This window comes from Argopecten irradians, chromosome 10, assembly GCF_041381155.1.
Source record: "Argopecten irradians isolate NY chromosome 10, Ai_NY, whole genome shotgun sequence".
Taxonomy (NCBI): Eukaryota; Metazoa; Mollusca; class Bivalvia; order Pectinida; family Pectinidae; genus Argopecten; species Argopecten irradians.
In genome coordinates, this window is record NC_091143.1 from 3087213 (window position 1) to 3114096 (window position 26884).

The 26884-nt window shown below is 37.1% G+C and overlaps 2 protein-coding genes across 5 annotated transcripts in view; one reads left to right on the plus strand and one right to left on the minus strand.

The window, feature by feature from the left end:
• The first annotated feature begins 914 nt into the window (after window positions 1–914).
• On the plus strand, window positions 915–13592 carry LOC138332912 (uncharacterized). Of its 2 annotated transcripts, none has more exons than XM_069280936.1 (2): window positions 915–1060; window positions 10163–13591. In XM_069280936.1, the coding sequence occupies exon 2, from the start codon at window positions 10214–10216 to the stop codon at window positions 12791–12793; it is 2580 nt and encodes an 859-aa protein (XP_069137037.1). In that variant the 5' UTR covers window positions 915–1060; window positions 10163–10213; the 3' UTR covers window positions 12794–13591. The 2 variants fall into 2 exon arrangements, with proteins under 2 accessions (XP_069137037.1, XP_069137038.1); XM_069280937.1 differs by having other exon boundaries at window positions 978–1110; window positions 10163–13592.
• Window positions 13593–15083: 1491 nt separating this feature from the next.
• LOC138332913 (15-hydroxyprostaglandin dehydrogenase [NAD(+)]-like) overlaps window positions 15084–26884 on the minus strand; it is a 29467-nt gene continuing 17666 nt past the window's right edge. Inside the window, exons 2-8 of one of the 3 annotated variants that reach the window (XM_069280939.1) lie at window positions 25856–25979; window positions 25225–25331; window positions 24472–24535; window positions 22776–22808; window positions 17842–17918; window positions 17330–17475; window positions 15084–15539 (exon numbers count right to left, since the gene is read on the minus strand). In XM_069280939.1, coding sequence (XP_069137040.1) covers window positions 15437–15539; window positions 17330–17475; window positions 17842–17918; window positions 22776–22808; window positions 24472–24535; window positions 25225–25331; window positions 25856–25979 — 654 coding nt within the window. In that variant the 3' untranslated portion in view covers window positions 15084–15436. Of the gene's footprint in view, window positions 15540–17329; window positions 17476–17841; window positions 17919–22775; window positions 22809–23351; window positions 23385–24438; window positions 24536–25224; window positions 25332–25855; window positions 25980–26884 lie in introns of all 3 variants that reach the window. The other 2 variants (XM_069280940.1, XM_069280938.1) reach the window with 2 other exon arrangements.

The following is a 26884-nucleotide window of genomic DNA, read 5'->3' on the forward strand; positions in this document are numbered from 1 at the left end:
TGAATATACACTTTCGGGGAGAAGATTTCCACAAGGTAGAATTTAGATTGGATTGATGCTACGTTTTGGATGTCCAAAAAGAAATACAAGCTAAATATTTAATTTCGGATGAATGTCTGACAATACATAGCGGCTGAAGGCGACAATGATTAAAATATTATTTTCACACAGACACATTTAGCTATACATTTTATTCTCGATTCTGCAGTACGAAAAGTGAAATATAAATGAGATTGTCCCCCAATTCCTCTTATTTATAGATTAAAGGGGGTTATCGTTATGCCCAGTACCTGTTAAAGCCTAATTTGTTTTAACCATTCTGATATGGTGGATGGCTTACTCTGCGGTTTCAATTTAATAATTCATATTTTATTAAGTTTTATTTTTGTTCTTATTTTTTGCCATAAAGACAAATGTAAATATAATTCAATGAATATCTTCTGAATCATATCATTATAGAATTAAACGAGAACAATTTGTTTTGAAAATAGAATGACTGAAGTAATGAGCTCCGGGTCTGATTAAGGCTAACCACACGTATATTCATAAGGAAGGGGTCTCACTGACCTACAGGACACTTTCGCCCGGCTGGTAGTGGGCCGGTCAGCTGAACGATGTGGACCCTTTATTCAAGCTAATTATAAAAAAGATGATATAGATATCTATATATAATTTACCACTGCAACGGTGTCTGATGGAGAGTATTGGTTAGAGTCACGATGAAATAGACACAACCTACTGAAGTAAGAGCAAAATAAGCGATACAACGGTTAAAAGCGGTCTATATGTAATTATAGTACTTAATACGTCACGGCTATATAAATATCTAAGTGTATTGTCCTTTAAATAGGCGGTGAATGTAAAAAGTCTTTGAATAAACCTGGCGATGCAGAACAGTGGAACACGCTAGCACTAACCACATATGTCGGCTGTTATTGAACAAAACTACCCTACACAGCCTGTTTATGTGTGTGTATGTGTGTAGTAGAAGTAGTGCAGTATGGCGTAACATCAACAGGAAGGACGGAGCTGCTGCGCTTTCTCTGACTATCCATCAAAGGTGAGGTGATTTCTGGGGTCTGAGATTCCACGACTTAATATCCATCAAAGGTAATGTGATATCTGTGGTCTGAGAACCTCCGACTTAATATCCATCAAAGGTAATGTGATATCTGTGGTCTGAGATTCTCCGTCTTAATATCCATCAAAAGGGAGGTGATTTCTGGGGTCTGAGATTCCCCGACTTAATATCCATGAAAGGTAAGGTGATTTCTGGGGTCTGAGATTCCCAGACTTAATATCCATGATTTCTCTGATCTGAGATTCCCAGACTTAATATCCATGATTTCTGTGATCTGAGATTCCCAGACTTAATATCCTTGATTGCTGTGGTCTGAGATTCCCCGACTTAATATCCATCAAAGGTAAGGTGATTTCTAACGTCTGAGATTCCTTGACTTAATATTCAATAAAGGTGAGGTGATTTCTGTGGTCTGAGATTGGGGGACTTATTATCCATCATAGGTGAGGTGATTTCTATGGTCTGAGATTCCCCGACTTATTTTCCATCAAAGGTAAGGTGATTTCTAGATATGTGGTCTGAGATTTCCCGATTAAATATCCATCAAAAGTGAGGTGATTTCTGTGGTCTGAGATTCCCCGACTCAATATTCATGATTTCTGGTGTCTGAGATTCCCCGACTTAAAATCCATCAAAAGTGAGGTGATTTCTGTGGTCTGAGATTCCCCGACTTAATATCCATCAAAGGTAAAGTGATTTATGTGGTCTTAGATTCTTCGACTATCTCAATGTATGATGGACGAGATGAAATCATAGGTAGTCAAAAACTCGCCTTATTGCATAACAGACTTAAACAGTAGCAAAGTATGCTTTCAAAATGTCTGACAATAACATCAGCCAGGGGATTCCTCAAAAGTTTGCTTCATTCTACTTTCGAAATATCAGCCACTATCTGGGGAAATTCTCAAAGGTTAGTTATGATGTGTATTCATACCGTATCTGACTACAATTGGAATTATCTACGTAAATGAACATGTTTTACGAGTAATTAATACAAATTTCTGTGTTTGCATTCAGATATGATCAAATAAAGTCAGTGCAATTTAAGCTTTTATATTCTTTACCAATGAAGCAGCAGGAAGCGTGCATACTTTTTCATAATACCACGATACGTTTATAGAAAGTATAGGGAGCTTTAATGCTATATTTACAAGATCGAGAGGGGTACGTGCTAAATCGCTTTAAAAACTCGATATTATTTCATTTATTTATCGAAACCTATAAAATATTAGAACAGTGAAAGCTTAAATTTTTAACAGTGAAAGCTTAAATTTTTAATATGTCCAACAATTGTATGTGAAAATAAGAATAAAGTCTATTTTTTGTATTCAAACATGTAAAATGGATCGTATTTCCGTACAAAACTGAGAAAAATGCGTGAGAAAATGAACATATCGCAAGATATCGGATGTATTTCTTTGAGATAAGATGTTGAATGAAGAATTAGGATAGAACAAAAATTATCTACCACTTCAAATTTATCATAATATAAGACTCTTTCATATGTGGATATGAAGGATAGGGATCTTCTACCCGAGGGTTACAAAATGTAGTAAAACCCGAGGCTTGCCGAGGGTTTTGCAACATTTTGTGATCCCGAGGGTAGAATATCCCTATCCTTCATATCCACTTATGAAAGAGTATTTTTCTTTCATACCACGACGTTTTACTGCAATTTTACAACTATAATATCCCGCCATTTTGAAATAAATTCGAAGAAATCCACGACCGGAAGTCAATTTCCATACATGAAAAATTACGTGATATTTTCAACACAAATTCCGTTGCTTGCATCTTTTATAGTAAAACCAGTCAATTTTGTGAAAAAAATGTTAAAATTTTACCGAGGAAATAGAGATTTTGTTGACGCCGTGACGTCACGAGGCTTTATTGCATGGGTAGCCATGCAATACAGCCTCAGGCGACATGAGTGTATTGCCCTAGACCAGCCAGTATTACACGTGTAGGTATGAAAGAAATAGATCTACATCCGTTGTGCCATAATCGATGATGTTTAGTGAGCATGTTATGACTATAGTGTACGTGTTTGGCACGCACACAATTCCGGTTTGGTATTCATTAGTATACGGTATGGTATAACAACCTGGTTAAAAATCTAAAACACAAATAAAAACATAGGATAACTTAGGGACAGTATCATCCTTTCGCGCAGTCAAATTAACATATTTCACAGCAAGAGCCGATACATCATTACCAGCATAGAAAACAATTAAATTTATATACATGTAAGTTTGTAATCCTGGTTTTTGGTAGCTGTTATATATCGTCATATCAAAGTATATATTGGGAAAGCCGAAAAAAACCCACCACATCCTATAACAAGTATGCAACAATTAATTATTTAAGGATTTTAAATACAAGTCAAGTCTTAGACACTTTTATACTTCCATACTCATGTGTATTTTATTCACCCCGGGGGAGGAGACGCATTATCTTTGTGTTCTATTTACAGATAAGCATTTTATTACATATAAAATTGATATTGATGCCCTTGTATTTTTAAACCAATTTATTAACATTATAATCTTTCCCGTGATGTTATCTACAGGGCGAAACGAACGATGCTTAATCAAGTGTTTATTTTTATGAAACAGCTTATATCCAATTCACCATAATTTACTGACCGTTGTGTCATATCGCATTTCAGTTATTCAACTGCACTACATCTATTAAAACTGTGCTATTAACGGATAACTGAGGCAGCCATTTCTTACAACCCCTCTATTGATGACGTAAGCAATACATGTTACATAACACAGACTACGATACAAGGGACGTAACTCGTACATACTTTAGACCAAGACTATAGCTATTATATGACATCTCCCTTCCAAATTTACCTTATATATCAAATGTTGAAAAATGAATGTATTTCTTCTGCAGATCATTAATATAGAAGTTTGCTTATCACAGAATTACTTCATATTTGAAATTATTGAATAAATCTTGTTAATATACAGCAAATTACCTTGTTTCTTGTTTTTAACCATTAAAATACTTTAAACAGTCAAATATAGAAAATACTTGAAATTTGAAATATCAATTAACCATTGTCTGACATATATTTCACGAACAATATCAAACACTTAAACAAATGTTCGAACACGAATTTGGTACAAGTCATGGGCATTATCTAGTTCTCATAGCGTTTTGGTTTGATGATTGCCCTACCACTCACTCAACTTGTTTTTTTGTTCACTTTTGTCATTTGGTGTTAGTTCCTTGGATATCGATGTATCCATAGTAAGCGATCGCGAAGTGTCTTTGCTTGTTACTTTAGTTTTCATCGGAAGTGGTTCTTGTTGATTGGTTTCGCGTTCTCTTGGTAATGTCTCGTTAAGCACTGAAGATGGAGTTGGTGCTTCAGGAATGTTTGTGTACGCGTACGGATGTTGGTAAAATTGTTCATCACAAAAGTTCTCGCGAGTTTTCAGAATGTCTCTCCTGTTCCTCCTATAGGTTCGACCTTCACTCTTTAGAATGTATGACCTTGGAGTGTTATCATACCCTATACACTTGGCTGGTGTCCACGTCCTCCCTGTATGCATCCTTCCATGCTCGTTGGGTTGAATTCTAGACATTTCTTTGACACCAATGTTGTAATTCTTCTTCTGTTTTTGTTAGTTTTTTTCCAGGTTTTTTGGTATCATCTTGTGAGATTTGTCTCTAGGCTTCAGCAAAGATCTTTTGATAGGAATAGTAGATTTTGTTTTGCGTCCCATCAGTATTTCGACTGGTGAGAGTCCTACACCAGAGACCGGTGTGTTTCTCAGTTCTAATAAAGCTATTTCAGGATCACGATTATCATCCCTTGCCTTTTTTATAAGCTTTTTTTGCAGTTTGACCGGTTCTCTCCGCAAATCCATTGCTCTGCGGATATCTTGGTGAAGAGGTAACATGTTTGATGTTGTACTCATTCATGAATGCTTGGAATTCACCTGATGAATATTCTGGACCATTGTCCGTCCTCAGAATTTCAGGAATGCCACGGCGCGCAAAGTGTGACTTCATGTATTGTATCACTGTACAACTTGTAACATTAGGAATATTGGACACCTCAAAATACTTTGAGTAGTAATCAGCCAGAATCATGTATTTATCACTGCCAAGATAGAATATATCACTTGCTAACTTTTCCCATGGCCTATCAGGAATTTCATCCTGCACAATTGGTTCCTTTTGCTGATAATTCCTGTGTTTCTGACATATTTCACAATTTTCAACTTTGCTCTGAATGTCCTTTGACATTCCTACCCAGAATAGACTGGATTTTGCTAACTTTAGACACTTTGTGATTCCCATGTGTCCAGCGTGGACCTTATTCATCATTTCACTAATTAGTGACTTCGGAGTCACTATCCTATCACCTTTCATGAGGAGACCATCACATAAATTGAGCTCATCACGAATATTCCAATACACTTCCAGATCTTTGGAAACATCTGCCTTGGTTTCCGGCCATCCATATGTCACGTGGTGCTTTACTCTTGACAAAATTGGATCCTTATCTACTTCTTCCACAAATTCATCGGTTTTCTCTGTTGATATACTAACAAATGTATGTATTTTGAATTCTTCTGTATCTGGCTGATCCCTTAACGGTGCGCGACTTAACGCGTCAGCTATGTGTAGCTCTTTCCCAGGTACGTAATACACACTTAGGTTGTATTTTTGGAGCTTGAGCATCATTCTCTGTATCCTTTGTGGAGCTTGGATAAGAGGTTTCATGAACAGACTCTCCAATGGCTTATGGTCTGTTTGTACATATATAGTCTCTTAACCGTAGATGTATTGATGGAACTTGGTTGCTCCAAATACAATGGCAAGCATTTCCTTTTCTATCTGAGCGTACATGTAATTCCTTTCTGCCGAACTGACTGATCTTGACGCAAATGCTATTGGTTTGCCTCCCTGCATCAGACAACCTCCCAATCCTGTGGATGATGCGTCAACAGATATTGTAATTTCCTCATCCTGATTATAGTATTGTAGCACAGGGGCTTGGGAAATGAGTCTTTTCAAGTGTTCAAGTGCTTGCTGATGCTTATGATCCCAGTGCCAACACACATCTTTCTTGAGTAGCTCATGGAATGGAGCATTAACAGTTGCCAAATCTGGTATGAACTTTCTCTGTAGACTCTTCACATCTGTTGGCTCGGGCATGTTGAGTATCGCCTCAATTCTGTCTTTATTTGGTTTCAGACCATCTGCTCCAAATGTATGACCGACGTAGTCTATTTCAGTTTGATTGAACTTGCACTTCTCTTCATTAAATCTTAGATTTACCTCATCGGCCCTATGGAGAACAACTTCGAGTGTTTTGTTTAACTCATCTTCGTTCTTTCCCCAAAGCAAAATGTCATCTACTATGACGTCACATCCTGGAATATCTTCAAAAATCTGACTTGTTTCTCTCTGGAATACCTCACTGGCTGCGTTGATGCCGAAAGGTAAACGTTCAAATTTGTAACGCCCAAATGGGGTGTTAAACGTCGTTAACCACGTGCTTTCTTCTGCCAGCTTTATGTGGAAAAATCCTTGTGATGCATCAAGTTTAGTGAATAACCTAGCACCTCCTCGACAGTCTTCATAGGGAAGTGCTCGCGTTTCACCGCTTTGTTTAAGTCCCGTGGGTCTAAACACAATCTTACAGAGCCGTTGGGCTTCCTAACAACAACAATTGAGTTCATCCACTTTGTAGGTTTTGTTACTTTTGTTATCACACCTTGTTCTTCCATTCGTTGAAGCTCTTGTTTTACTTGTTGTGAAAGCATGTGCGGAATCTTCCTTGGAGGATGTACTACAGCTGGGACGCTCACATCAACCTTAATCTTGTATTCTCCAGGTAGACAACCTAGTCCTGAGAATAAATGTACTTTTCAACAGGTGTTTGTTGATTGTTGTTTGTGACTTCATTGTTGTCTCTACCAGTTTGTATAGCATTTAGTCGTTGTATGAGACCCATCTCTACACAAGTTTCTAGACCTAGGACTGGCATGAATCTTGACCTGACAATGTTGAATGTTGCCACATGGAATTTGCCTTTGTACTCCATAGCAATGTCCTTCTTTCCTACGGTTTTAATGCTATGCCCAGAATAAGACACAAGTTTTGTCCTTGTTGTTTTGATGCCCTTTATATTCAGCTGTTGTGCAAGGTTTACAGGAATGACGTTGAATGTTGCTCCTGTGTCTATCTTAAGTGTTACCTTTTGATCATTGATCCATACTTTGACATGCCACTCTGTGTCTTTTGTCTATGTACCCGGTTCACTACAGGTTTTGTGTACCATACCTACAAACTGTGTGTTTTGGTATTCATCATCACTTTCTTCATCCAGTGCATGTACTTACTTTTTGCACATTTTCGGGAAATGGTTCATCCCATTACAGTTTAAGCATGATTTCCCATATGCCGGGCAGTTCCTGGGTGCATGTGAAAGACCACATTTTTTACATTTAAATCTTTTCTTTGGCTTGTCTGTTTCCCTTTTCTGACTAGATTGAGTAGAATGTTGGGGTTTCTGTTCTTTCTGAATCTTTTTTGTAGATATTTGCTTATTCTTTATGCCATGTATACTTTTAGATGACCCCTGTGTTTCTCCCAGTTCTTTTAATTGCATACTGCTTGCCTCTGATGCTCGACAAAATTCTACACATTTTTCAAGTGTTAGGTCCTTCTCTCGAAGTAATCTTTCGCGCAAATGGACGTTTCTAATTCCACAAATAATTCTATCTCTAATCATGCTATCCTGAAGATTCACTAGTAGCAGCTTTAGTTTTTAGGTCAGTGACATAAGCATCAATCTCTTCCCCTTCTCTCATGTTTCTAGTGAAGAATACGTGCCTTTCATATGTAATGTTCTTTCTAGGATTACAATACAATTCAAATTGTTGACATATTTTGCCTAACTTTGCATTATCTCCTTCTTGTTCAAAGACGAACGTTTTATAAACGTTGTGCGCTGCTGGGCCAGCCACGTGGAGAAAATTGAAAGCGCGTACCTTTTGATCTTCTTTATCAATTTTAGCGGCTACCTCGTATATATCATAGGCTTGTTTGAACCTTCGCCAGTTTTCTGACACATTACCCGTAAATTGGAGTTCAGTGGGCGGCTTTAACCTGTCCATCTTTTGTAGTTTCTTCTGACACCATGTGCTATTAACGGATAACTGAGGCAGCCATTTCTTAGAACCCCTTTATTGATGACGTAAGCAATACATGTTACATAACACAGACTACGATACAAGGGACGTAACTCGTACATATTTTAGACCAAGACTATAGCTATTATATGACAGAAACAGCATTCGTATTGGAAAGACCAAGGACTAATATGAAATCCTTCGAAAGACGTATCATCAGGAATCCCTCAAGGATCCGTGCTGGGCCCACTACTGTCCGTAATATTCATGAACGATCTACCGGAAAACAGTTATCTCAGATGTATATTCAAAATTATAAAGGCGCAGCCCTTCGTGCCCGGGCAGGAAGTGTGAAGCACTTCTAAGGCAACACATACATGAAAATATCAGAAAAAGCCCAATCTTGAAGATTCAATCCTACATACTAACTAAGTTTTTATCATGTCCTGGTGTTTTGATACACCGTATACGGTTTGGTACATTTTTAATACCAATCATACATCTGTCTTTTAAGGCCTTGTCTTCAGTCATATTATATATCCAGCTGTGCTTATGGGTACCACGTGTCCTTCCTTCCTTCCGTCTGTTAAACTATCTGTGCACACGTCCAAAGGTTTCAATCCTTAAATCATACAGTGTTTCGTACGAAATTTCTTTCGTGCGTTCCTTTTTGCTCGTTCATTACTTTGATCTCGTCCGTTCGTTCCTTCAGTAAATCGGTTTGTATTATTCCCTGCGAAACGCGTTTTCTGTGTTTATATCAGACAAGTGCCCTAGTTGTGCCTTTTGTTATTGCATACCTTCCATTTTTGGTATTTTTTTTGTTGTCATGGAAACTGGTCAAAAATACCAAATTACTGTTTATTTTGGCACCAGCTGGTTTTTTTCCAGTTTAACAATACACACATTAATTAATTTGAGCTTGATATTTGAGTTCTCATACCAACTGTGGAGCGCTTTGCGGCTCCCTGTTTGCGATTCAAATTTAACCAGGTTTTTATAGCAAACCGTATACTAATGGATATACCAAACCGGAATTTTGTGCGTGCCAAACACGTACACTCTAGTCATAACATGCTCACTAAGCATCGTCGATTATGGTACAAAGTACGTATTTACGAAAAATTTGAAGTGGTAGATAGTTTTAGTTCTATCCTTGTTCTTCATTCAACATCTTATCTCAAAGAAATACATCCGATATCTTGAGATATGTTCATGTTTTCACGGATTTTTCTCAGTTTTGTACGGAAATACGATCCATGTTACATGTTTGAATACAAAAAGGAGGCTTTATTCTCATTTTCACATACAGTTGTTGGACATATTAAAAATTTAAGCTTTCACTGTTCTAATTTTTCATAGGTTTCAATAAACAAATGAAATAATATCGAGTTTTTAAAGCGATTTAGCACGTACCCCTCTCATTTTTTGGGTACGATTTTCCCGGAAGTTGATACTAAACAACCGGGGCCGGATCCCGTTACCATACCGTGAATATGTGTTTTGCAGATATAACGTTGTCTGTAGTTACAAAGTGTGTAGGAGAAGAATAATCTAATAATGAATATTGAATAGTGTAACATATTTGTAGGATCCTCACCTTTTTCTCTGTAAATTCTAAACTTTCATATGAAATGAAACACTCCTTGACGATCATATATCTATTGCATATGTACAGTAATTCATTTGATGTTCAGATTAACAAGCTCTGGTGGTTGTGTTAAATACAGAGCCTCGGTATGTACTGATATGACTATTCGTAATGAGTATATCCTCAGTTGATATTTGCAATCACAGCGGCTAATATCATCCAACACAGTGAAATGTCTTTAACAAAAAAAATCAAATGTTGGCATGTCGAGGTTTAAAGTACAGTATGCGTAAGATTAAGAACTCGTTTTTACGTCTTATTCAGGACTACTGTCTCCTCCTCCGAAGAAGAAACCATATCCACATAAAGGTTACGATGGACTCGCGGGATTCCATAGGAGAACTCCTCACAAATGCCATAGCTTTTGCTAATGTCATGAACTATTCTGTTGATACAATTTACAAGCCAATCGCGGAGGAGGCTGTTGCCTATGGTAACAGTCTGAACGTAGAAGTTGTGAAGTGTGGCAGTCATGCTGAACGACTGTACCTCCCATACTTCAGTAAAGCAGAAAAGGATTCCAAAATTGCGATTGACGCCAGTACCGACATTGACATGATGTTTGTATTTGATAACTATAAGATAGTTTCCGACACTTGGACCGCTGACCGTGAACAACCCCCAGATACGAGTCTATACCAGTTAGTAGAGGCTACTCGCCCAGGATATTACTACATCATCCCATCAACAGTTGTGTCTCTCGCTAAGTCAGGAGCACTCTCAACATCGCAGATTAAAAATGATGGCTTATCGAGCGAAATACTAAAGACGCAGCTAGAAAAGTCTATCGCCCAAAGTAAGAAAAGGCAAGTGAATCTCATATTCATGGAAATGCCTACTTTTAACGGACCGTCAGTCACGTTTCAGTCTCGTCAAAATAGCGGCGTAATGACGTCAATCGATTGCGTATTTGGGGTCAAATGTTCATCTTGGCCTAAACGTGTTGACAACTTTTTCACACGGGTAATGGATCGGGAGTGGCCAGGCAGCGCCATTGTAAGGGATATAAAAGAACAAGGATGCCACCTTGTGGCCATTGGATCACACGGTAGTCCTTTACGTCCATTCGAGTGGAGATTATCATCAACTAAAGCAGAGAAAATGTTAGCATTGTCTTTGTCAGAAAAACAACGCCTTGCCTATCAAATCACAAAATCGCTTATTAAATCAGACGAAACAACAAAGTGTATTTCATCATATTATGTTAAAACTGCTCTTTTCTGGCTTTGTGAAGTTCGTCCAGTAATCATTTGGACGGAATCGTCAAATATGGAGAATATCAGGTGTCTTATGGACAAAATGTATGAATTCCTGACAAAGAAAAATGTGCCCAACTATTTCGTTGAGGAAAACAATCTTGTGAATCACTTTGAAGAGGACATTTTCATGCAGGCTACCAATGGCCTGGTGGAGTTAAGAAATACATTGACACCAAGACTTGCACAATTTTTAGAACATGTATCTGTCATGCCATTTGAAGTTCAGCAGACTCCGCAAGAACTTGTCACGTCTGGAAGCTTAAAGAAATTACTTGAATACTTATGTGTTAATTTTTGTTTCGCAAGCATGGTTCATACGATTTTGTCTCAGTTAGAAAATAAAACGCACGTGAATTATTTGTTTCTGGCTGAAAACATATTCAAGCATTTGACAAGTTCATCCGAATCAGATCAGATGGAATTAAATGAAACACAAACGGAAAATACCCAACCACACTACCAAAAGCGCAGGCTATTACATGAAGGATGGTCGCTATCGAGGGCAGGTTTACACTCTGCTTGTAGCCTCCTTGAAAGCATTCTTCAGTACTTTCAATCAAAAGATTCCGGCCATGAAGTGGTGTGGAAACTCTGTACAGAACTGGCGAACACCGCATCTACTCTCTTGTCAGGATACTGTCAAACAAACCAGGTCGGGACACCAGTTGTGGACGACTGCATGTATCTGTTAGACAGAAGTGCCTATCTCCATCATGAGTATGCATTCTCTTATACCCATGAATACTGGAAACGGTATCCCAAGTACCGTATACAGCCAAACACGAATCCGAACAAGCTGTCCGTCTACTTTCTGGAAATGTGGATAATGGTTCTGATCAAGTACCAACGAGAGGGGGACTATCAGTTTGGGAAGATTGGCCATGGAAACAACGACACAATGCGACTTCCGATATGTGTTCGAAGACTAGTCGAGTTTATGTTTTTCTACGACTTTGATAAGTCATGGGTTCTTCTTCAGATTGATTCAGCTTTGTTTGGCGGGAAATCGATCGCGAATGGCTTGAAAACCAAACGTATACAACACGAATCTCCAATGTTCAGACGTGAAGGGATGATTAATTTGATCAAACTGAAACTCCGCGCAAAGGCGTTTACGACGAACAAAGAGAAGTGCCTAATGCATAAAGACCTTGGGAAAATGTATCACATGAAAACCCAACTGGACGACCCACCAGAAGAACTTAGAAGATTACAAAAGCCAGCTCTGGAACAATTCACAGACGCCATCACTTCCTGCCCCTCTGATGTATCAGCAAAAGTAGATTTCGCAGTCTTTCTGATGCAATCAAAACATTTCAATGCAAGCCTTGACCATTGTCGAGACTCCTTCCAATTAGGAGAAGGTGAGGCGACCGTTACTACGTACGATGCTAACACGTATGGGTTTCTTCCGGAGCGGTTACGGGAAATTGTTGGTGACACATTGCCAGTTACCATACCGTCTGTCCTGCTCGCGTGTTATTGTGTACTAACAATATACAAGTCCGTCAGGACTTTACGCGATGAGGCATTATTCCATCATATTGGGAAATGTTTAATGGAAGCTATCTCATCAAACAACGATATCGCTGGGAAATTAGGGGTTTATATAATCACACATTTCCTATCTTATTAACTGAGCACTTGTATAGTCTTTATTTGCACTTGTGCAACATAAATACTCGATTTGCGAGTATTCTGATATGGTTATCTATGTGAATTCGTTAAAGAAATAACTAATATTGATCTTGAGGAAGTATGTAATTTCATTTTAATACCTAAAAATAAAAAAACATATCCATTAATCAATTTATAGTATACTATATCGTTATATCAACAAAGAATCACTAAGGCTACGCTTGGCTGGTTTATTGGTGATAAGTCTAGTATAAAGAGATTGGATATAACTCAAAAAGAAATTAATAAGACGAAATGCTAGGAAAAGACAGGCACGGTAATGGTTAGACAAACACAGGGTTTCCCCATATATGTATGGCTCGTTATACAACCATATTATATGGTTGAACTGTTCATAGATATTACACCACTAGATCATATTGTAAAACGAGCAAGACTACTATGGTTTCACAAGCATTAATTTAAAACACTTGGTAATATATATTCTAAATGAAAAAAAAAGTTTTTATTCAATAACAATCATGTCATTTAACAGTTTATCAGCCGATTCAAATATTGCAGAAAAGTCTGTCAACTACCGAAATAAAAAAATGTTTAAATGAGAAATGAGTTCCTCCTTTTTATTTTCTGTTGGATGTTTGTAGCAGTGATGTTTACTTTGATTGTGCGTAAACTCCCTGTATATATCAGTAGTGGATATTGGCTGCTTCTGACTGTACTAGTGATAGCTTTTGTCTTCACCGATTTAAAAGGTCATTTTTGTTTATATTTAAATTTTCCCTGGCCCGATATAGATTTGTGAAATTTGATTTGTAAAACTGGAATTTGTTTTTTGTAACTATTACAAACTATCATATTCCAAAGGATGCTTCGACTGGTACAGTGATTTGTTATGAGCCTTTCACCTTAAAGTTTTCATACTAAAACTGTTCGTTTCTGGATTAGCGAATGTTCCCAACTATTTTTTCCGGTAACCATTCTTGTGGATAACTTTGAAATGGGTCCATTTGTGCTGTTAGAGTTTGGAAATACATAAATACCAATACAGTATATGTCTTTCATGGCAGTAAATGGACTTTCAACAAACTCCACAAGAACTTATTCAATGCCTGGCGTGAATTGTATTCACTTGGCTGTAAAAATCAACTTAATCAGATCAGCCGACTATCTTGTCATGCAAACGAAATTGCAGACTCTCCAGGAAAGATGGTCTATATCTCGGGCAGGTCTGCACTCAGCTAAGAGCTGGCCAACATCGCGACTACTCTGATGTTGGTTACTGTCAAACAAAACATGCCGGTACACAAGTTGTGAACGACTACATGTATGTGTAAGATAGAAGTTCAGATACATTATGTTTTTATCATGAGTATCCATTCGCTTGCTGAGAGTGATATTCGAAATAACATCTAGAACAAACCAAGAATTCAAACAATTAATCGCAAGGAAAAGTGGAAAAAGGTTCTGATCAAATACTAGCAGGAAGAGTGTTATCATTTAAAGGTATCTGATCGCCAAAACAACGATAATATTCCACTTTCAATCGCAGCTCGTTTACTTGTCACATTGTACCTTTTAATGAGATCAATAAAGTAAGGTTTCTTCTAAGGCAGTTACGACACTTCATCAGTCATTGTGTGATTTTAAACTCTAACGACAGATCAAATCACCGTTTTGTTGTTATCTTTGTGATTTATTTTCGCCATAAACATGCTTTGTTATACACTTTGATTAAAATGTTGATGTAGGATTCTTTGGAAAGGGTTGTCGACAATAGGAATAAAACTAAAAAAAAAAAATGAAGAAAAAACCCAGAGCATTTCTTCATAACCTTTTATTTACAACGGCTTTATCTATATGGTATATATATATATATATATGCAAAAACTACAAAAATACGTTATTGTATTCTTTTTGAGCCATCTTCAAACATGTTGATTCAGAAAAAAAGGTTTACGCAAGCATAGTGTGAAAATTACTGTCAGTAACCGGTTTAGGTAACGGACATATGAACATGTGTCTCAAAACACGAAACAAATGTCACAAATAGTCCTTTTCTTCATGACTAAAATAAACTATTGTGAAATATATGTATGGAAAAATTCTTTTCTGTTTATAAATTAATTATTTCCATGGCACAAATATGAACTAGATATAACATGTTGTAAGGATGAACAACAACCGTGTGGCAGTCATCTGATGGTATGATGATAGGAGTTACCTTTCTTTGGTTGTTAGTTAACGTGACACTGTTACACACTATTGTCGCAATAAAGACTCATTATACACGATACATAATCGAGGTCAATCTAATCTATTTCAACACCAAGTAACTGGTATCGATTCATTGATCATTTCCTCTGATTTCCAAAAGCGACACGTGTTTCATACACCGGAAGTACGAAAGACCGGAAATTAATCTTTTCATCATCTGAAGGTTCGTGTAGGTTCTTCCGACCTGAGCTGTCTCTAAGAGCAAAATATAAGTACCCGCCTACCGATATTAAATCCACTGTATCCTGTGTCATCGATAACACGCCGTATAGATACCTATAACCGAACATCAGTGTACTCATCTGGCCTCCAGGTCCTTTATAGCCCATAATAGTTATATAATTGTAACGATTCCATTGTTCATGTGCTAAACGTATGCCATTCCTTTCATCTTTGTCACTGATAAGGCTTTCCCATGATTGTCGCTGTCGTCCAAAATTTTCAGGAACGCTTCTACGACGGTGTCGACACTGTAAACAAAACAGCAAGTTATATATGGTTCGATATGATTTTAAATGGAATGAAATTGCTAACCAATCATGAGTCCGCACCAAACACAATACTGGAATAACAAATAATTCATAGAGAATATATAGTCAGTGTCTTTATCAGCTGTAATGATAAAGGTGAGAGCCATCGCCGAGCAACATTTTTTTCTGTCTGAACCGAGCAAAAAATACAGCTTATATTTTAAAACACTGACCATGTATACTTTTATCCTGCAACATCCATTCAAATCACACATATTTAAGCTGAATAATGGCAGCACTGATGCCAATATGTCCGTCATTCATACCGTATATCGCCTCGGAATTATATCGGTTGAAATGAGCTTTTTTTCAGTGCCGAATACGGCAAAAATATATATGTTGTAGCTAAGTGTATTCCGACAACACCACTGCTGGTTGCAGGATAGACTTTGTTTTTATGAGAAGATGGCAACTTGTGTATATCAAGCAGGAGAAATTACCAAGAAGAATGACTTGATATACAATTCACACAAATGGTTAACACCGTTCTTTCAAAGGGACATTAGAATAATGGAAAAACATGTAGAAAAGTATTTAAATAAATAGGGATTGAGAATATCAAGCATTCCACAATGGAATCAAAACTATCGTGTGAGTGGGAACATGTACGAGGTTAGTCTTGATTAAATGATAACGGAGCGAAAGGCTAACGGGGCCTGTACCGCTCACCTAGTATATTAAGACAATCTCAGCAGCAAGTAATGAGTTCACGTTAAAGATGCTCCACCGCTGACGAATAGTATTTTTTTACTATCAAAAACATGAGCAAACGATTTAGTATTTTTCTTCAGTTACAAAAGTTACTTACTTTACACCATTACCACCATTGAGAAGTTTGAGCTTCTAATTTTACATTAAGTTAAAAATATGAAGAAAGAATTAATTGCATCCCGAAAAAATTCCGTGTCACTATACCCTATATGGAATGAAATACTGATTGCGCATGCACCAAAGGCAAATGTGATTATTTTATCATAGTTTTTGTGTTAATTAGACATATATATTTACGATTGAGTACCAATTATTGTTCAAATGATGAATGTCATTTATGCTCTGTCGGCGGTGGCGCATCTTTAACTGTTTATGTCTTTAAAAAAAATAAATAGGGGATGAATGTCAGCTGTTCACAATATATGGGTTTTTTTCCAATAATTCCGACCAATGACCGGCGAATCTATGTCATGGCGTGGTGTTCGTCGTCCATCAACAAGGATTCGTTTCATATTTTGTACAAAAGAAGTTCCCTTTTAGTCAAGGATCCTACAAACCAAATATGAACAAAATTTTGTATCCCCACAACGACTGCAAAGCAGGATTTTAAAGAATTTGTAAAATTTCACCTATTGGGCCCCGCCTCTCTAGTCCCTTGGGATCCAAACTATTTATGTATCTCTTTAAATGAAGGTTACTGCAGACCAAATATGAGTCGAATACTTGTTGACGGACGCCACGCCACGATACAAAAATCAGAAAGGCAAACTTATAAGTTAAGCAAAGGTAACAAGCAAAATGAACTACATGATGTAACGATAGAAAACACAAAATATAGAATATGGTAGAGAATAAAGATGAAAGCAATCAGGTAAAGCGAGTTTTTCGGAAAATTTCCACACCTAGCTGTCAATTGGGGGAAAACAGTAACAAAAACTTACACTTCTCAAAAAATAATTTCTTAATTCAAGGACAGTTCTTTAAATGGTTTTATGGTATATAGACACGTAAACACAAACCTCATGATGCCAAGTTTATCGAATGACTCTTCCACTAGTACTTCGCCATGTGCAGCGCCTTTGTCCATTTTGAGGATGTCTGTCTTTGCGTACGCAGGACACAGACTAACCATGCGTATATTGTTATCAGTTGATTCTGGGTTTTTCTAAGAAATAGAAAAATAAATCGTAAAATTGAAATATCATTGTTTCTTTCTCTTGCGTATACTACAAAAATAGAGTATTAGTTTTATTTATTTTGTGATTTCATATTTCCATGATTATATTTCCTACCTAATTTTTTTGAATGGTAATTTTCCACTACATTAAAATTCGTTTCACAGCTTCGTTTACATTTAATCTAATTTCCACTCGATTATGGACAAAAAACTGGACTTAACACGATTTCCTCTTATTGACATGGCAAGGGATGCATGTCACATACCGATAGCCATATGCACAATGCGATAAATTGGTAATCAAAACAAACAACCGTTCGACGCTCCAAAACATCATTTACTTGTGATACTCACAGCCCAGCTCCTGGTGTACGCCACAACGCCGTGTTTGGCGGCACTATAAGCCGGTACGTGGGCGACTGGCAGGATTCCTGTAGATATACCATAGAACAGGTATTAAAGCAGTAATTCCATACATTATGTTGTAATTGTATGATAATCTGAGTTAAAGCAGTAATTCCATACATTATGTTGTAATTGTATGATAATCTGAGTTAAAGCAGTAATTCCATACATTATGTTGTAATTGTATGATAATCTGAGTTAAAGCAGTAATTCCATACATTATGTTGTAATTGTATTATAATCTGAGTTAAAGCAGTAATTCCATACATTATGTTGTAATTGTATTATAATCTGAGTTTAAAGCAGTAATTAAAGCAGTAATTCCATACATTATGTTGTAATTGTATGATAATCTGAGTTAAAGCAGTAATTCCATACATTATGTTGTAATTGTATGATAATCTGAGTTAAAGCAGTAATTCCATACATTATGTTGTAATTGTATGATAATCTGAGTTAAAGCAGTAATTCCATACATTATGTTGTAATTGTATTATAATCTGAGTTAAAGCAGTAATTCCATACATTATGTTGTAATTGTATGATAATCTGAGTTAAAGCAGTAATTCCATACATTATGTTGTAATTGTATGATAATCTGAGTTAAAGCAGTAATTCCATACATTATGTTGTAATTGTATGATAATCTGAGTTAAAGCAGTAATTCCATACATTATGTTGTAATTGTATGATAATCTGAGTTAAAGCAGTAATTCCATACATTATGTTGTAATTGTATGATAATCTGAGTTAAAGCAGTAATTCCATACATTATGTTGTAATTGTATGATAATCTGAGTTAAAGCAGTTATTCCATACATTATGTTGTAATTGTGTGATAATCTGAGTTAAAGCATTAATTCCATACATTATGTTGTAATTGTGTGATAATCTGAATTAAAGCAGTAATTCCATACATTACGTTGTAATTGTGTGATAATCTTAGTTAAAGCAGTAATTCCATACATTATGTTGTAATTGTGAGATAATCTGAGTTAAAGCAGTAATTCCATACATTATGTTGTAATTGTGTGATAATCTGAGTTAAAGCAGTAATTCCATACATTATGTTGTAATTGTGTGATAATCTGAGTTAAAGCAGTAATTCCATACATTATGTTGTAATTGTGTGATAATCTGAGTTAAAGCAGTTATTCCATACATTATGTTGTAATTGTGTGATAATCTGAGTTAAAGCATTAATTCCATACATTATGTTGTAATTGTGTGATAATCTGAGTTAAAGCAGTAATTCCATACATTACGTTGTAATTGTGTGATAATCTTAGTTAAAGCAGTAATTCCATACATTATGTTGTAATTGTGAGATAATCTGAATTAAAGCAGTAATTCCATACATTACGTTGTAATTGTGTGATAATCTTAGTTAAAGCAGTAATTCCATACATTATGTTGTAATTGTGAGATAATCTGAGTTAAAGCAGTAATTCCATACATTATGTTGTAATTGTGTGATAATCTGAGTTAAAGCAGTAATTCCATACAATATGTTGTAATTGTGTGATAATCTGAGTTAAAGCAGTAATTCCATACATTATGTTGTAATTGTGTGATAATCTGAGTTAAAGCAGTTATTCCATACATTATGTTGTAATTGTGTGATAATCTGAGTTAAAGCATTAATTCCATACATTATGTTGTAATTGTGTGATAATCTGAGTTAAAGCAGTAATTCCATACATTACGTTGTAATTGTGTGATAATCTTAGTTAAAGCAGTATATAATTCCATACATTATGTTGTAATTGTGAGATAATCTGAGTTAAAGCAGTAATTCCATACATTATGTTGTAATTGTGTGATAATCTGAGTTAAAGCAGTAATTCCATACATTATGTTGTAATTGTGTGATAATCTGAGTTAAAGCAGTAATTCCATACATTATGTTGTAATTGTGTGATAATCTGAGTTAAAGCAGTAATTCCATACATTATGTTGTAATTGTGTGATAATCTGAGTTAAAGCAGTAATTCCATACATTATGTTGTAATTGTATGATAATCTGAGTTAAAGCAGTAATTCCATACATTATGTTGTAATTGTATGATAATCTGAGTTAAAGCAGTAATTCCATACATTATGTTGTAATTGTATGATAATCTGAGTTAAAGCAGTAATTCCATACATTATGTTGTAATTGTATGATAATCTGAGTTAAAGCAGTAATTCCATTACATTATGTTGTAATTGTATGATAATCTGAGTTAAAGCAGTAATTCCATACATTATGTTGTAATTGTATGATAATCTGAGTTAAAGCAGTAATTCCATACATTATGTTGTAATTGTATATAATCTGAGTTAAAGCAGTTAATTCCATACATTATGTTGTAATTGTATGATAATCTGAGTTAAAGCAGTAATTCCATACATTATGTTGTAATTGTATGATAATCTGAGTTAAAGCAGTAATTCCATACATTATGTTGTAATTGTATGATAATCTGAGTTAAAGCAGTAATTCCATACATTATGTTGTAATTGTATGATAATCTGAGTTAAAGCAGTAATTATGTTGCACTGTTCGGTAATACCGAGAATGGTTACGAAATAAATTAATATGGCGGTGGTTGTTAAAAGTGGAACAGTCGGGCGAAAGGATGGCTAAAGTCGGGTTTAAAAAGGTGTGAATGTATCCAGTATAATTTCTTATGAAATAGAAATTAGAATATCTCTTCGTCAAAATTCTGTCTTGCGTACGAAGAAATTGATTTTAAGTATAGAAATTCTAAAAACGTTACTCCCGGCTGGACTATGTCGGTGGTATTACATTTCCACGCAGCCTCGCTTTCAATGCTTCATACTTTTATTTATTTCAAAACGGTCAGAACTGGGAAATGTAAGCAGAACTTTACCGGTTCGTATTAATATGTGAGAACTTTTGGAAGGGCCAATGATACGCATTAAGACTGGTTTTCTTTGCCCGTCCATATTCATTATGTTGTAATTGTATGATAATCTGAGTTAAAGCAGTAATTCCATACATTATGTGTAATTGTATGATAATCTGAGTTAAAGCAGTAATTCCATACATTATGTGTAATTGTATATACATATTTGTAAATGATAATCTGAGTTTAAAGCAGTAATTCCATACATTATGTTGTAATTGTATGATAATCTGAGTTAAAGCAGATTCCATACATTATGTTGTAATTGTATGATAATCTGAGTTAAAGCAAGTAATTCCATATATTATGTTGTAATTGTATCATAATCTGAGTTGGTAAATTACAGTGGAATATTCATCGACCTCCGATAGATCGCTTATGCTTTCAGGTACAGCCAATTAAAAACACAAAACGTTTAGATCAACCCCCACCTTAATGGGATTTTCCGTTCACTGTTGTCCATATTTGTTTTCCGAAATTTACCTATTATACTCATGTCTGCCATTGATGCCACGTTGACAATGACCCACCTTTCGTTGAATGTTTTCATACCTTCACTGTTTTCATAACCTACCTGCCATTGATGCCACATTGACAATGACCCCACCTTTCCCTCCGTTGACTGTTTTCATACCTACCTGCCATTGATGCCACCTTGAACAATGACCCCATCTTTTCCCTCCGTTGACTTGTTTTCATACCTACCTGCCATTGATGCCACATTGACAATGACCCCACTTTCCCTCTGTTGACTGTTTTCATACCTACCTGCCATTGATGCCACATTGACAATGACCCCACCTTTTCCTCCGTTGACTGTTTCCATACCTACCTGCCATTGATGCCACCTTGACAATGACCCCACCTTTCCTCCGTTAACTGTTTTCATACCTACCTGCCATTGATGCCACATTGACAATGACCCCACCTTTCCCTCCGTTGACTGTTTCCATACCTACCTGCCATTGATGCCACGTTGACAATGACCCCACCATTTCCCCCCGTTGATTGTTTTTCATACCTACCTGCCATTGATGCCACATTGACAATGCCCACACCCCAAACCATTTCCTCTGTTGACAATGACCCCAACTTTCCCTCCATCATTGCCACTACTGCTCGTTGACTGTTTCCATACCTACCTGATGCCACGTTGACAATGACCCCACCTTTCCCTCCGTTCACTGTTTTCATACCTACCTGCCATTGATGCCACATTGACAATGACCCCACCTTTCCCTCCGTTGACTGTTTCCATACCTACCTGCCATTGATGCCACGTTGACAATGACCCCCCACCTTTCCCTCCGTTGACTGTTTTCCATACCTACCTGCCATTGATGCCACATTGACAATGACCCCACCTTTCCCTCTGTTGACTGTTTTCATACCTACCTGCCATTGATGCCACATTAACAATGACCCCACCTTTCCCTCCGTTCACTGTTTTCATACCTACCTGCCATTGATGCCACATTGACAATGACCCCACCTTTCCCTCCGTTGACTGTTTTCATACCTACCTGCCATTGATGCCACATTGACAATGACCCCACCTTTCCCTCCGTTGACTGTTTTCATACCTACCTGCCATTGATGCCACGTTGACAATGACCCCACCTTTCCCTCCGTTGACTGTTTTCATACCTACCTGCCATTGATGCCACGTTGACAATGACCCCACCTTTCCCTCCGTTGACTGTTTTCATACCTACCTGCCATTGATGCCACATTGACAATGACCCCACCTTTCCCTCCGTTGACTGTTTTCATACCTACCTGCCATTGATGCCACGTTGACAATGACCCCACCTTTCCCTCCGTTGACTGTTTTCATACCTACCTGCCATTGATGCCACATTAACAATGACCCCACCTTTCCCTCCGTTGACTGTTTTCATTCCTATCTGCCATTGATGCCACGTTGACAATGACCCCACCTTTCCCTCCGTTGACTGTTTTCATACCTACCTGCCATTGATGCCACGTTGACAATGACCCCACCTTTCCCTCCGTTGACTGTTTTCATACCTACCTGCCATTGATGCCACATTAACAATGACCCCACCTTTCCCTCCGTTGACTGTTTTCATACCTACCTGCCATTGATGCCACATTGACAATGACCCCACCTCTCCCTCCGTTGACTGTTTCCATACCTACCTGCCATTGATGCCACATTGACAATGACCCCACCTTTCCCTCCGTTGACTGTTTCCATACCTACCTGCCATTGATGCCACATTGACAATGACCCCACCTTTCCCTCCGTTGACTGTTTTCCATACCTACCTGCCATTGATGCCACGTTGACAATGACCCCACCTTTCCCTCCGTTGACTGTTTTCATACCTACCTGCCATTGATGCCACATTGACAATGACCCCACCTTTTCCTCTGTTGACTGTTTTCATACCTACCTGCCATTGATGCCACATTGACAATGACCCACCTTTTCCTCTGTTGACTGTTTCCATACCTACCTGCCATTGATGCCACATTGACAATGACCCCACCTTTCCCTCCGTTGACTGTTTCCATACCTACCTGCCATTGATGCCACGTTGACAATGACCCCACCTTTTCCTCTGTTGACTGTTTTCATACCTACCTGCCATTGATGCCACATTGACAATGACCCCACCTTTTCCTCCATTGACTGTTTTCATACCTACCTGCCATTGATGCCACATTGACAATGACACCACCTTTTCCTCTGTTGACTATTTCCATACCTACCTGCCATTGATGCCACATTGACAATGACCCCACCTTTCCCTCCGTTGACTGTTTTCATACCTACCTGCCATTGATGCCACATTGACAATGACACCACCTTTTCCTCTGTTGACTATTTCCATACCTACCTGCCATTGATGCCACATTGACAATGACCCCACCTTTCCCTCCGTTGACTGTTTCCATACCTACCTGCCATTGATGCCACGCTGACAATGACTCCACCTTTCCCTCCCTTGATTGTTTTCATACCTACCTGCCATTGATGCCACGTTGACAATGACCCAACCATTTCCCCTGTTGACTGTTTTAATACTATGTGCCATTGATGCCATATTAACAATGAACCCACCTTTTTCTCTGTTGACTGTTTTCATACCTACCTGCCATTGATGCCACATTGACAATGACCCCACCTTTCCCTCCGTTGATTGTTTCCATACCTACCTGCCATTGATGCCACATTGACAATGACCCCACCTTTCCCTCCGTTGATTGTTTCCATACCTACCTGCCATTGATGCCACATTGACAATGACCCCACCTTTCCCTCCGTTGATTGTTTCCTTACCTACCTGCCATTGATGCCACATTGACAATGACCCCACCTTTCCCTCCGTTGATTGTTTCCTTACCTACCTGCCATTGATGCCACATTGACAATGACCCCACCTTTCCCTCCGTTGACTGTTTTCATACCTACTTGTCGTTGATGCCACGTTGACAATGACCCCACCTTTTCCTCTGTTGACTGTTTTCATACCTAGTTGCCATTGATGCCACGTTGACAATGACCCCACCTTTCCCTCCGTTGATTGTTTCCATACCTACCTGCCATTGATGCCACTTTGACAATGACCCCACCTTTCCCTCCGTTGACTGTTTTCATACCTACCTGCCATTGATGCCACATTGACAATGACCCCACCTTTCCCTCCGTTGACTGTTTTCATAGCATCCATAGCCAACAATGTCCCTCTTATCACTCCTTTCTGTAAATACAGTAGTGCCATACTCTTACCCACACAGACTATTTTCTTTTATATCATATTGTATATGAAGCGTTCATTGTGTATTTATTTTTGATATTTTATTAGCTTAAGTATGGTCAATGGGGAATTTTCAGTATACGATTATAAATGCAAATGAATAATTTTATCAGACCAATTATCACTTTGAAGCGAATGTTTAAACAAATAATAGACCTCAAAGGTAACAACTTTGATCACCTTTATCTGGTTTGTATATAATAGATGTAACTGATTAACAAGGGACGACGTTTGTCGGGCTTAAAATAACTGGTATACCGCAAAGTCAATAACTTTGAAGCAGTATTTTTAAAAGTGATGGATATAGGCAGAGGATCTCTCTATCAGGTATTAGAGTTGAGGTTTTTTTCTGGATCAAAAATGCTTGGTACGTCCTTAAATGATCCAATGTGACACAAGAATATAAAATAACCACTAACATTTGAAGTAAACCATTCAGACATGTTTCAAACTATTAATTGCGAAATAATTAGGTGACCAGAGACTGGTGTTGTACACCCACTCGGGAGATATACCCATCATAACGATGTTTACGGATGGATAAATAATGAGGTTTCCCAATGGAGAAATAACGTTAACCACAATGGGTAAATAACGAGGCGTTTCAATGGTGAAATCACGTGACAGCGTACCAAATTGATGTCCACCATTTTGTCCCACATGGCTTCGTTAGCAATCCCTGCATTGTTCACCACTATATCAAGGCCTTTCAGTTCTCCTCTTGTCTTCGAAAATACATCTAACATAACACGACACTTCCGCATTAGTCTTTGATAAGCATTTTACTTGCTATGTACAACTAACGGGAATGTTTATTCATATCCCAATAACACATTTTCACACTAGCAATAAATTGTATTCCTTAGACAATGAATTATTCTTACATATAAAGTGTCTTAGTAGCAATTATGATACTAATTATGAACTTTTATATAAATGGTTATTCCATACAAGTTAAACACAATCCAAAATATTCTGATATTAACATGCAGCTAATAGCACCATTGCAGTTAACAGAATGTCCGACCTTTCTGGACATTAAATACATGTAATAGTATAAATAACATTCTATTCATTAGAATCCATATTGGAAAAATCTCATTCTGCTGAGCATTTCACCTTTCGAAAAAATATCAAAATTTGAGTTCAGAAGTTAAGTGGTGCATGATTTTATTTAGTCTATTGATGCCTCCTTATTGGTAGTATTCATGACACCACACCTTTTTTTTGAAAATCATTTTATATACATGATTAGATACACACCTTTCAGATCCGATTCGACAGTGACGTCACACGGGATGCTGCACACATTCTCCCGGCCGTACTGTGACGTGTATTCGTCATAAGTAGTCTGTAACGTTTTCGGGTCAACATCTGATATACATACCTAGTGGAAAATATCATTAAATACTGTTATACAGACTAAACCAAGCATGTGAATTTCACTTGAATAAAACCATGTGTTTTTAAAGTGATTGTACGTAAAACAATGTTTCACAGGAAAATTGTGAGGCGATATTCTTGTAACCAAGTGACTGATTTTCGAAAAAAAAAAGATTTACGTAAAATACATGTGAATTTGATTCTATAACATACAGTAATAGTGTGAATAATGTAATTTATAAAAAAATCAATATCATATACATATGTGGAGAAAAATCTCTTCTCGTGAATTATTATTGGCTGTGTACAACTTATATACTTAAAATCATCCAATTCATATATTTTCGTATTTAGTTACATCATTTTTCATTGATTGTTACGTATGTATATTATATACTTATAACTCAAATTTAACCCCATGCATACAGAGTATGTCATTCTAAGCTATGGCGGTATAACAGGTGACAAATAAACCTTCAGTCATTGGGGGTTTTAATCCTTGCCGCTCCTAAACTATTTCATCATATAAAAGGTATTCATATTTTAGAATACAAAGCTATGTACAAAACTAATGTCGATCTGTATTCTAGTATTCATTGTATACTTCGGAGAGAACTTACCCTCTGAATCTAATTATATGATAATTTATGAGTCACCGAATCATGCCATGTCTACGGTAAGGTATCAGATATTCTGGGCCCTGGGTCGGTAGTTAATATTTCATTGTCTATGTGTCCTTCATTGTATTTGGGTATTATCTATTCCGAGCTCTCGGTCAATTGTTAATATTTCATATTATATATGTCCTTCATTACATATTCTTGGCAATGGCTCATTGTTTAAAGGGTGTACTATAAAATTATCCAACACAACATCGTACATCACCGCTAAACCTACAGGTAAATTGGT

Bases quoted from the DNA above. Each gene is read 5' to 3' on its own strand.
- LOC138332912 (XM_069280936.1), top strand. From the start codon at position 10,214: ATGGACTCGCGGGATTCCATAGGAGAACTCCTCACAAATGCCATAGCT.